Below are 13,498 nucleotides of genomic sequence, written 5' to 3' on the forward strand. Positions count from 1 at the left end.
CACTGAAGTTTTTGGCAGGATGCTGACTACATTTAAGGATTTCTTTTCTTGGTGAATAGTTGTAAGGAAATTTGTAAGAGAACAAAATCCTTAGTGTCTGCAAATGGCTAAGTTTGTTTTTTTTATGCTTGTAGTCTCATGACAAGCATACAAAATGCATCCTTGATAGCATAACAAACTGTTGAGGTCACTTCCTAGTTTTCAGTTCCTGAATAATGGGAGCTTTTTAAAGAAATTCAGTGCTAATCTCTATTAAGCATTTCTTTGCCAGCCATCATGGCAAAATTATCTTTCTTTTATAAGGGACATTCTTTGGTTTTAGCCAATCCGAACCTTAACCCAGGTGCTTTCAGACAGACTTAACTGTGTGTAATTTTCCTGTCTACTCAGCAATCAGTATTTCCCTTTTTTTTACTGACATATTCACGCAAATTTCTTCGAGGGGTTGCCTTTCCAGTTTCCTCATGTTTCAGGGTGGTAATTCCATGTGTCTTTTGGTGTTGGGTCTCCCTTGTACTCCATGTTCATGAGACAAAATGCAGCAAGTCTTCACGTGCAGATCTGTTTCAGACTGGTAGATATTGACTGCCCTGTACTCCGTCTGCAAGTAGAATGGCACAAGATTCTCCTATATCATTGTGCGGTTGTCAGTTTGTCAGAAATAGAAGTTGCTTATCAGCAGTTTGCTTTAGTTCTCCAGCTCTTTGGGAAATGATCAAAATTGTATTTCTCACGATCTACATTGAGACACAGCAACTTTTTCGAAGTGGGATAAATCTATTGGTCTTTCCACACCAAAAGACTTGCACATTGTTTTTGTTTGTAAGTCACTGTGTGGCCCACCTGTCAAATAAATCCCTAATGCTGATTTGAGTCCATCCCGGACTCAGATGTCTGTGTAGCAAGAGTTTTGCTGCAGGTAATGCTAATTCTGTTAATGGTTCTTTCTATTTGAGTAACATAGCCTACAGAATTGTGGTATTGGGACCTTCTGGATTTTCAGTTATACTTCTGAGATTTCTATTTTCTTCTTTATCCATCAAAGCATGGGTCATGGCCATTTGTTTCTTGAAACATTTCTCCATGTAAGTTCAGTATCACTCTTATAACTAAGTCATTTCTGCTGCTTCTCTTACTGCTGAATTTCAAAAGTTTTTGAGGTTCTCCTCCAAAGTAAAGAACACAAGTTTTTTCATCTTTAGAAAGTCTGAGACTACAAGTCAATACCCTTAGTTTTCAGGCATTGAGCCATTGGAGGGTGGCAGATTTAAAACCAAATCATTACAGGAAGTGGATTGAACTATAAATCATACTGTATAATATTTGCAGTGACTAGATTCTTTTTCCTATTGTTTTTAGAAAAATCTCCGGCTTGCTCTTAAATTGTATTGTACTTTATAAATCAAGCCACATTAAATGGAAGTGTCTTAGGGTTTAAATTGGAAGGGGGTAGATTTAGACTCGATATTAGAAATATTTTTTTTTACTGTGAGGGTGATGAGATATTGGAACAGGTTGCCCAGTGAGTTTGCAAATGCTCCCACCCTGGAGACAGTAAAGGCCAGGCTGGATAGGGCTTTGAGCAACCTAGTCTACAGGAAGGTGTCCCTGCCTATAGGGGGGGGTTGGAACTGGATGATTCAAAGGTCCCTTCCAACCCAAACCAGACTATGATTCTGTGATGATTTGTATGTATTTAAAATGTCAGTTAAAATTTATAATCAAGAACTTGAATAGCTTCCCTCTCTATTATAATTTTCTGTGAAATCAGACTTACCTTGTTGCACTGATGGTGCTAGTTTCAGGTGAGGAGTCACACATTTCTGTGATTACTGGTTAATGGCTGCAGTGGCAAGGAGCAGCATTCCCTGATATATATTCCTTGTAGACATAAGCATCACATTCTACAAAGGACTTTCAGCGAGCTTTCAAAATCTTTACATATGGTTTGCGTCAATCTTTGCTTCTGTATTCATAATTTCTAAACTTTGATCTGCTTGTAAGAACTTTCTCCCACTACTTCTCTTTTTTTATTTCCTCCTTCTCCTCCTCTCTCTTTCCCCTCCTTTCTCCTCCACTTCCTGTGCCTGTCTGTCTCTTGCTCTCTCCCATCTCCCATTTCTACAGCTTGCAGATAAGGTGTAGTGTTGCCTAGAAGTTAAAATGGCATTGTTCTCTTTTCATCATTGAATTTGTTTCTGCAGTGCAGTGCTGTACCACAGTCTTGCTGAACTATTTAAGGCTTTAGAGCATTGTAAAAGATTTCAAAAGGGCTAAGGAAACTAGTAAGCAAAGATAAGTACAGTGGATGTACATGTTGGTATTGTGTCACAAGAGGAGAGCGTGAGTGCCTTTTAGTTGTCTTTGAAAAACTTGAAGAATATAGTCAATTTAAAAATCTAATTTTACCTCATTGTCTCCTTGGAATGTAATTTTATTCAAATAATTATTTAATTTCAAGAAAGAAGGATAGGAGTAACAAACTAGAAATAAAATTAGCATAAACAACATTCAATTTGGAAAAAAATATCCAGTAGTAATTACCAAGGCATCTGCTAATGGACACATTAATGGATGCTAGGATGCAGCAAAGTTGTACTTGAATATATGTACTTCTTTTTCCTGAAAAACAAATATTTTCAGATTATGTGACTTTTCTATTCCTGTATTGTTCTTTATGATAAAGATTTGTTTTGTACTTTCTGATACTGCAACAGCATGTACTTAATTGCTGCTTGTGTGAATTAGGATTTATTGTATAACTATCTGTAACTATGGTGAAATTATTATGTGTCTTCATAAACATTTCAGTTTTAGTGTCTTTGTAAAAATGAGGCTCATGTGTAGCTTTAAATTTATTTTAGGTATTTTCTTTAAGGCAAATCTGTGAAAGGATCATTTTTGTAAATTTATAAGTTGTGCAGCCATCTCTAAATGAAAAATTAATGAGAAGAAAGCAGAACTTCTGATATTGTCATTTCATTCCATTTAAATTTTTTATGTTGCTTCCTTTAAAACCAAAATTATTCTGTTTAAAGCAAATTAGAAGGAATGTGCCATTCACTTAATTTAACCAACTTTTTTACTCATACAAGTGAGGAGTGAAATTTCATGGCATGTCATCAGTTTTGTGACTTGAAAACTTGTGTTTATCTTTGTCAGTTTAAGTTTCTTAAACATACCATTCACAGTACTGAGGTGATGTGGTTTCGTTTTCTTGTAGAGGCATTCCTGGGAAAAAATGTGGAACTGTCATCGTAACAGCAGAGGAACTGGGCTGTTGTCGAGTAAGTGTGTGTTCATTGCTTTCTGAACAATTAAGTGAGAATAGTTGTGATTGCACCAGATTGTTGTAAGTAAAATGTATTAATTTCCATTTTATGACATCTGTAAGAAGTTAGGTTATTTTTTCCCTATCAGTTACACTTTATGTAGTAAAAAAAAAGAAGCAAAAAATAACTTGAAATGTAAAGTTTTTTATTCTTAAATGAGTCTTAATCTAGTCTTTAATTCTCTAAGTAATCATATTTTAATCTCTTAGTGTCCGATTTTAAAAAAAATCCATTTATTTCGGTGTAATATGGAATTACACTGCCATTATGGAATATTAATACTGCATGATCATCACAGTAAAATAGAATTTAAAAAAAACCAACATGCTAATAGTGAGTCCTATTATTTAAAGAAATGTGAAGTTAATGTTTATTGAAAAAGGATATGTAGATATTTAAAAGAATTTCCATAAACAAAGAGTTCAGGCAGTTTCATTTAAACTGGAGGCTGCCTGGGGAAATGCAAATACTAATGGCAAATGCCTACATCTTTAATAGAAAGCAAAAAAATTTCTCAGTGTGTAGGAGACAGTGGGGAATCTGGCTGGTTAAGGGGAGAGACCTGGTGTGATCATGACCTTCCCAAACTATATCACCACTTTTCCTCCTCTTATGGGATCATGGAGTAGATTGGACAGAGGACAAGTCATTCTGGTCAGGAAGTACCTGGAGCCAGGTTATTTTGCTTTCCAGCACTGAATGAGCTAGCAACAAGCCATAAATCATACAGAAACAGAGACTGGAAGGAAGAATAAGGAAGGATTGTGTATAGGGTGATAAGAAGGTTTGGAATCTGAAGGTGAGGGAGTTAGTCCAAGATGGTGTATATTAAATGAGGCTGTGGTATGTATCTTAGAAAAGTTTACATTGACAAAGTACCAAATCTTAAATGAGGAAAGAAATAATGTCAGGTATTTGGTGAGATCCAGGGGATCTGGGCAATATTAGATTAGATATGTAAACCTACAAAAATACCGTAGGGCTTGAAGAGATATGTTTCTGGGGCTTAGTTTTAGCAGCTGGATAGTGTTGGATTTAATGCTCCACATTTTGTGTAACTTCTAACTTTCGTACTGGGCCATAAGCTGTTAATTATCGTTCTATTTCTGCAGTAGTAATGTTGCTCTTATTACTATATATCCATATATTATTTTCTGAATTTCATTAGAAGAAATATCTTCTGTAAGAAAACAATCCTTAATTTTCTGCCTTATTTCTAGCTTAGTTAAGTTTGTATTGCTTCTCTGAAGATTTGGTATATTCGAACAGCACACAGGCTAAAATTTTATTTGCCAGACAAACTACCAGTCCTGCACAGTTATGCTAATGGGTGCTCCAGCTCAGTTTCATTTAACTGCCATTAACAGCATCTGTGGGAGTGCTCTTGTACAAACTACCTTTTCTCTGCTAATAATGAGTATTGGAATAATGGATTTATAAGAAGTATGTCATTTTTTGGCCGAGATTCTGAAAGAAGCAGTGGACACTTAATTTTCTTTTGGATTTGATAGCAAGTAGAACAGAAAAAATTATGTCCTTGAGATGGAATTTGTTAGGCTAAATTATTCCTAATCCTGCCAGTTTTAATTAGGCTTTGTTTATTGTTTTTGTCTTTGCTAAGGAGTATCCTAATGTTTTCTTATCTGTCAGATTTAAATGGAAAAAAAAAATCTAACTACAGTCCAAGGAATTGGCTTCTTGCTCTGGCATTTTTTACTTTATGCTAATGTTTGACCTACTTGGGACTGGGTACTAACTTTGCCATTGCTCTACACAGTGACACTGTCTTTCAGCCTGTGTTCACACCTCTCTTTCCATTGCTGTAGAATGTCTATGGCATTAGTAAGCACTAAGTGTTGTCAAACCTGACGATATGAAAGGTGCTACTGAGTGGTAGCTCTCTCATATAGTAATTTGTGTTACTAGCACAAGTGACTTACAGTCATGGAAAATTCCTGTCTTTTGTTTTACTTTTGCTCAAAGTTTTGGTAGTCCGTGAGCAAAACTTTTAACACTTTATCAGACGACAAAATGGATGTATAATTTAATTGATTTCCTCCAGAAATTACCTTTCTGCTTAACAGTTCTTAAGACTAGTTTGCCATCATTGAGCATTTGTAAGCAACCTTAAAGGAGGCTGCAGAGTATTTTTTCATGATACTCTGTTTTATCCTTCAGTACTGGCACTGGCATCTCAGTTATACCATTCAAAAGTCACAGATACGTCATTAAGCTCATAATTGATACGAGATTATTTTCTTTCCCTTTTAATGAACATAAACAGTAGGTGTATTTGAAAGCCTTCATGTTCACCTCACTTAAAACTTGCATATATTATGACTTTTGTGTGAAATCACTGAAGGGACCTTACAGTGAGCTTGGAAATCAGTCTCTCTTCCTCTTGTAGTCTCTGCATTATCTATCATGTTTTCTCAGACAGAGTCTCTTGCTCTCCTCATGAACTGTCGTATCCTTTCTTTGGGATATTTTCATACCTAAGGTTATTGATTATTTAGATAAATTCTTAACTGATCTGAGATTTTTTTCTGGATAGTTTATTTTTAAAATGGCAAAGATTTTTTGAATCATCGAATTGCTGTGGTTGAAAGGAGCCTCGGGAGATTGTCTAGTCCAGCCCTCCTGTTTTTCTTAGAGCAGGTTGCTCAGGGCTCTGTGAAGTTGGTTTTTGAGTAAATTCAGAGACTCCGCAGTCTCTTCCAGTGTTTCACCACCCTCGTGGTAAAAAGTCTTTTTTTTTTTTCTTTTCCTTATGTTTAAATGAAACTTCCTGTATTTCATTTTGTACCTATTGCTGCTTTTCTGCCCCTGAATACCAGTGAGGAGGAGTCTGTTTACTTCCTCCTTAGGTATTTGTACAAATTAATAAGATTCACCTGAGCCTTCTCTCCAGTCTAAGAGAATCTCATCTCTTTTAGCTACTCCTAATGGGAGAGGCAGTCCAGTCCCTCAATCAGTCATCATAGTGTCACTTTTTCTGGAATTAATGCTATTTGTCCTTTTCATTCCTGTACTGGGAAGCTCAGAACTGAACACAGTACTCCAGGTAAGCCATCACTAGTACTGAGTCATTTCCCTCAGCTTCCTTTCAGCACTCTACTCAGTGCAGCACAAGAGACCATTGGCCTTCTTAGTTGCAGTGTCTGCATTGATGGCTCACAATCTATGATCCATGTCCATCAAGCCCACCCGTTTCTTTTCTGCAAAACTACTTTCAAGCTGTTTGTCCTGCAGCTTATATTTGTGCAGGAGTTTATTGCCCTCAAAGTCCATTTCCCATAGTTGAACTTCATGGTGTTCATGTTGTCCTGTTTTTCTAGCTCACACGGGTCCCTCTGAATAGTGGCACAAGCAGCTGATGGAGAAGCCACTATATCTAGCTTTGCATTGTTTGCAAACTTCCTGAGGGTCTGCTCTGTTTTGTTAATGAAGATGTTAATTGTTACTGGCTCCATTATTGACTGCTTAGCTACATGCTCATCGCCTGCTGGACTTTTTATGTTAATCCCAATTCCTTGAAGCTCAGCAGTTCGAAACTTAATAAAGATAATTGAAAGTGGCCTCACAGTGACACTGCCAACTCTATCAGCACTTACAAATGCATCCTGTCAGGACCTTTGTGTGTCCAATCTGTTTAAATGTTCCCTTACTTGGTCCTCTTCTCCCCAGGAGAGTCATCCTTGTTCTAGACTTTTCCACCGGTCTCAGGTGCCCAGGATTATCAAAGTCAGATCTCAGCAGTAAAGGCCAAGAAAGAAGGGTATGAGGAAACAAATTTTCCATTGCCTCTGTCAGCTGCTCCCCTACCCCAGTCAGTGGTGGACCGTGTTTTCTCTAGTCGTCGTCTTGCTTTTGTTACACATGTAGACCCAGTAATGGAACATAATCATCCAGTAAAGCCCTGCCTCAGTCAGCTAATGAGTTTGCAGGTTTATTTTTGCATTATAATCCTTCTGGCACCTGACTCTACCTGAAGACATGATAGTGTGCGATCTATCTATTTGCCTGGACAAAACAGCATGAGAATGGTTTCATTTGGCACCTTCCAATCTCATTTTCTGGAAACTTCTGGCATCTTAATAGCAAGTTGCTAAGCTAGTTGCTTTATGGGCAGCAGGAACAAAAAGTTGCAGGTTTAAGTCACTGAGGGAATGAAACTTAGTTGTGTCTCATTGCAGCTTTTAAAATTCTAATATGTTCTTTAGCTTTGCATCTACTTCCCAGAAAATGCAGCATTGGATGTCAGAAAGTACTTGAAACACTGTGAGGTATTTAGCATAGAACTTCATTTGCACACTTTTATGGATGAATTCTTTGTTTTAGCAGCTCATGCTGCATTATAAGGACATTTGCAAAAATATGTATAAGTAAAAAGCATCTAGAAGTCAGGCAGCTCACATTCATTTTGTTTTCTGTTTGTATGGTTAGTAGTCAATTATATTCTTAATTTTCCTTCAACAAACTGCCTGCTCTTTTTAATTTTTCTGTATTATCAATTTCAGGATTCAGTTTTAATGCAATTTTGTGCGAACAAACTAGACAAGAAGGACTTCTTTGGGAAATCTGATCCTTTCCTGGTATTTCATCGAAGCAATGAAGATGGCAGGTAGGTACCTGCTAAATATTTCTGCTTCTAAGCAGTAGCAGCTTATATATTTGCAGATAGTGAAGTAGTTTTCCTTTCTTAATGTTTGTCAGATTAAGCTGCATTTCTTTAAAATTTATTGAATTTTAATTTAGGCAACACAGAAATAAAACTATTGTAGCAAACATTAATACCTCAACCGAGAGTTTGAAGAGTTGAACATATGGTAAATGCAGATCACAATAAAAATTAGTCATAGTAAAAATTGTTAAACAGCAGACATGCTTTTAAATGGAAAACTTGAAGAAAATCACAACTGAAAAATATGCTAATGCTTATATATTGTTTTAGATGAAAATTCGTATGTTGCAAAATCAGATCCTTTTTTTTTTTTTAACAGCGATCTAGAAAAGAGAATTAAAAAAATTGCTCAGATAGAAAACATTTTTTATCTATGTCTTCTAGTAATAGCTCAGATAAGAACATACACCTTTGGAACTTCAGAAACATTCTTTCAGGGGGCAACTTTAGTTGCATCTATGTGTATGTGGGATTTCAGTATTGATTTCAGCAGTGACCTTGCCTCCTATTTTCTTTTGCACAATTCACTATCCAAGATGAGGATTCAAAAGAAGTATTTTCATTTTGCATCATTTAGAGAAAGCATAATGTAGTAAAGCATAGTATATTTCATATAAATTTCATATATATTTCATTTGAGAGAAGGGGATCATGGAATCTAATGGAGGCTTATTTGTTTTGTTTGAGACAACTCTGGTTTAAAAAAATAACAAAAAATAACAAAAAATAAATTAAAAAAAAAACACACAAAACCCTAAAATAGATGAACAAGCATGAGAAAGTCAAGACTCCTTTGACTGAGTTTCTTACCTGTTAAGCAGGAATCATATTCTGCACTCATCTAAACTAACTCACTGAATGATTGTAATTCTTGTGAGGTAAAAAAAAAATTAGGTGTAGAATTATATAATGCCTTCATCCATAGTCACTCACAAATAGATCTGTTCTCATTAGTTCTCCTTGCCTCTCTTCTGGACTTGTTTTCTTAGCTTAAGCTTTATATGGACATTGTACCAGTGCATACACATTATAGATCTTTGTATTGCCTGTTTGGTGACACAAAATAAAAGTAAATAAATACAAATTATATCTTTCTTTATTGCAGTTTTACAATCTGCCACAAAACAGAAGTCATAAAAAATACATTAAATCCAGTGTGGCAGGCATTCAAGATTTCTGTCAGAGCACTGTGTAATGGAGACTATGACCGGTAAGCTGCAGGTTAAACTTTCCTAGCATACATAGATTTTTTCCTAATATAGATATTTTTTCTTAACAATTCTGTTACTTGTGTTATTTTGTCAATATTTTGAAAGAATATATATTCAAAACACCACAATAAATTTATAGAAATAAAGACAATATGATAAATCTGTGGGAAATGTTAGCAGTGATTTCATTCTCTGTGATGATTAAGAAATAATTACAAAAAAAAAACAAACAAACAACTTGAATGTACACTGTTAACAGAATATGAGATACCCAGAATTTAATCCTCATGCTGTTCAGATTTGAAATTTTCAGTGATCCCATACAAAAGGGTGCATCTCTGAAAAACATGGTCATATACCATGTTTTTACCAATGTTTTACCAGCAAGCTAGGTAGTTAAATTAGGAATCGTGGATTTTTGTAGAATCCTTAAAAATTGACTTGTTAACTTCTAACAGTATCAGTGAGGTAAGTGTTTAAGCTGCTGCTGATGACTTGTTATTCTGTCATCACTATTCATATTTTTGATATGAATCGAGATAATACTGTTATAATTATGTAGCCAGGTAAATGTCTGGTTATCTATCTATCCCTACTATGTGAAATCTGGAGTATTTAAATTACTTCAGTAAGACTCGAAGGAAATACAGGCTTAGCATTAGTCATATTCTTTTACAAGTGTGTAGTATAATATTTAGATTAAAATAATGAAGGAAATACGAAATATGAGGGTTAGAAGAATTGTATGAGTAATAGATAACCTGCACATTGTATGTAAGTTGCTCTGAATGTAATGCCTCTTATTTATTTCCATGGAAACTACAACAGTAATTATTCAATGAAATGTATGGAGTAAAGCTATTGTAATCTATTGTAAGGCTACCATGAAGGCAGGCCTTTTGGGAAGCAAATCAAGTCATGATTTACTAGCTAATATCAGGATATAAAAAGGAACCAATGCTTGTACTGGTCTGTGCTTCACTTGACTTAATCCAAGTAGTTAATATTGAAGAGTAGGACGGTAAGAAGTGCGTATATTCACTAAGCTAAATAGAATGCTTTCACAGAAATAAAGTTCTGTTGTTATAAGCCGCTTGTTAGAAACTGAAGGGTCAAAAGCTAATTCAGATCTTTTGCTAGGGAAGTGGGTATATTTTTTAATCATTCTTTTTGGGAATGTCCATTCTTCACATTTCCTACTGGATCATGGCTACTTTATTCTGCCTGTCATACATTTCCAGCCCTTCATATCATCTTGCTTCAAATTTTAAAGAAAAAGAGTTCTCCTGCATTTCTAACACTCTCCTAGTGGAATATTTGTTACAGTTATTATCATTCATGTTTCTGTTTCAATTAGATAGAAAAAATTGCATTGATTTCATAATAAGTGCGTTCTAATCAGGTATAATTTTTAACTTGTATATGGATTTATATGCATAATGCAAAGCAGAATAATGCTCATGGTGCTAGTCTCTGTACACTGCACTGTTTATCATTTTAAATAAAAGTCTTTGATAATAATGTTATAAAAGAGATGTGTCAAATGCAATATTGTAACTACTCTGAAAGGGAATTAAAAAATATAATGGTATCCCTCAGATTGTTGTGTAACTACTTTCCCATTTTGATCATGTTTTTGATTCTTTCTACATAATATGAATGCCTTACAAATAAAAGATTCAATGGAACTTAACAGTCCTCCCTATAATAATCATATTTGACACCAGGAAATATACTTTAGCTGTCAAATTCAAATTAATATTGGCTGATGATCCAGAAGAAGCATCCAAAGTTTGTTATTGTTGTTTGCTTTTTTAAATATGAAGATTTTTCTTTCCAAAGGTGAGGATTAGTTTCCTATGATCAGCTTGGTTTCTTTCAGATAATGATAGTTTCACAGATCAGATTATGGTACCCTTGGTTCTGTGAAAGGTGTTGAAAGGTGAGAGTAATGTAATTGCTAAGAATATATGCCACAGTAAACATTCATTCTAGTTTTAGGTAGAATAATATCTCTGCAGTTAATGCTTCTGAGTGAACTCTGTCCGTGTATCCACCTGTACCCTAATGATCTGTTTATCCCATTTAATTCTAGAAAGCCAGATTCATGGTTAGGTTGCATTTGGTGGTTATCTAACATGAGTTTATGAGAGAGCTAAAAAGCTAGTCTGTTTTCTTTATGGGAATTCAAAGAAATGATGCTGCGCCTTCCTTTTTGGTCAGATATCCAAGCAGCATCTTCCTCTGTTGTGGAGTAAGAGAGAGCTTATGGGTTAAAAGCACAACAGATTTCTTTTCTTCTAGCCACATATAGGGCCTTCCCCAAATCTTGGGTGAATCACACAGTTTTCATTTTTCACTATTGCAGACTGTTAGGCAGAGATTCATGCCATCTACCAGATTAAAGTTTTCTTTTATTCTGGTGTTGTTACTTTCATTTAACAACCAAAATGCATGAAGTAGAATTTTAGAAGTTTGATTTACTTGGTATTGTATTGTTTTTAATCTGCTCTATGCTGTTGAAGAATTTGTGCTACGTAATGACTTGCTCAGGTTCTCTTCATCTGAAAGGAAGACTCTTCTTCTCAAATACGGGTACATTGTTATTATTTATTTTTTTCTGAAAGGTGTTACTACTTCACAGTAGATATTCCTTTCCCACATAATACCAATACCAATAACTCACGAGTCTCATTTTATTAACCTTCTAAAAAGGCTGATAGCACTTTAAGGTTTAAAGAATCAGTTAGAAAAACAAACAAACAACAACAACGAAGTATTTGTTCCCTTATCTTTTACTGTATTTTACTATTCAGTTATTAATTTATATTGAGTAACCTGAGTAACTTGCTGTTTTCTTCACAAGAAACAACTGGAAAATCTGGTCTTCTAGCTTTGGCACAGTTGAGGTATCCAAATGCACTTAAATATAAAATTCAATTTTGTACATTAGAATATGAATTTTAATAGTGTTTTTCTCAAATTTTTTAGGACAATTAAAGTAGAGGTGTATGATTGGGATAGAGATGGAAGGTAAGGCATAATTTCTATTGCTTTCTATTTATTTTAAGAATGTGTAAATATACAGTTGCCAGAACTGGCACTAGAAAAAAAAAGTTGCTGTGTTACAGTTCTGTTGTGTTTTGCAATTGAGATAAGTGCTGATGCATCAACATATTTCAAACAAGAGATTCATACCTGGAACAAGTAAGATGGAATGTTTTGTGAGTCTCATTAGTGCTAATAGTTACTGTATACATATGAAAGGAGGGGTAATCCATTTGGTAACCTCTTTTTTTTGCTTAAGGCAAAAGGGTTTTAAATAACTCCATCATCGAAAGGAGGATGGTGGAATAAATGTATGTGGATTTTCTGTAGCTAATTTCAAAATGGGCAATATGTAATTGTTCAACCTTACTGACTGTACTTAGTGTATCCAATTTTTTGGTCAGAATGAATTGCTTTAAAAAATGCTTGAGCTTGTGTCTTCATACTTTGGAGAGAAAGTATATTTATAAGTCACGGTACTAGCACTTGCATGTAATACAAAAATATGTTGATTTCTATTTCTCTCTCTGTTGACCTGTCTTAATTATTTCTTGTTAATTTATATTTTTAAATATATGAATATGCAGTTAATTTGGATACTTAGGAGTGTATTATTTATTATATAATAATGTCTCTAATATTGCTAAAGCAGTTTGTTTCTAATTCATTCTCTGCCGACAAGAGCCAAAACCAGTTTCAGCTTTCTCAACTTACATCTTTGTCTTTTTGATTCCATCATGAAATCTGTTGATTTATAAGCATTCTTACCACATATTTGTGCTTTACAATTATCACCCCGTAGAACAAATTCATCCTTTTTCATTAGGTATTTCTGGGAGGGACAAAAAAAACATATTAATTGCTTATAGATAAGCAATTAAAAATGTGAAGATTAAAATTATTAGAAAAAAAAGTTGCTGCATCACTGTAAAGATTTATTATATTAAATCCTCTCCTTCACAATTAAGTTTACCAAATCTTCAAAAATATGATATGCTTACAATTTGTAGGCAAGATACAATATTTTGTGAAAATAATCTGAAAATGAAAAATGAGACAATATTTCCAAGTTAATAAAAAAGAAAGATCCTATTTTATTAATCTTCTTTAAACCCAATGTGCTGACTTGTTTCCTTTAAAATCTGAATCTGAGATGTGATTAAAAGAAGAAATCTGACAAATAATAATTTTAGAGGCACAATTTTGAGTGAAAACATCAACAT

At 34.5% G+C, this 13,498-nt stretch overlaps 1 protein-coding gene across 1 annotated transcript in view; it reads left to right on the top strand.

The window, feature by feature from the left end:
* CPNE8 (copine 8) overlaps window positions 1–13,498 on the top strand; it is an 86,119-nt gene that overhangs the window by 40,349 nt on the left and 32,272 nt on the right. Inside the window, exons 7-10 of the mRNA XM_010721137.3 lie at window positions 3,224–3,287; window positions 7,853–7,956; window positions 9,122–9,226; window positions 12,219–12,260. Coding sequence (XP_010719439.1) covers window positions 3,224–3,287; window positions 7,853–7,956; window positions 9,122–9,226; window positions 12,219–12,260 — 315 coding nt within the window. The remainder of the gene's footprint in view (window positions 1–3,223; window positions 3,288–7,852; window positions 7,957–9,121; window positions 9,227–12,218; window positions 12,261–13,498) is intronic.

This window comes from Meleagris gallopavo, chromosome 1 (assembly GCF_000146605.3).
Source record: "Meleagris gallopavo isolate NT-WF06-2002-E0010 breed Aviagen turkey brand Nicholas breeding stock chromosome 1, Turkey_5.1, whole genome shotgun sequence".
In the NCBI taxonomy this organism is placed as follows: Eukaryota; Metazoa; Chordata; class Aves; order Galliformes; family Phasianidae; genus Meleagris; species Meleagris gallopavo.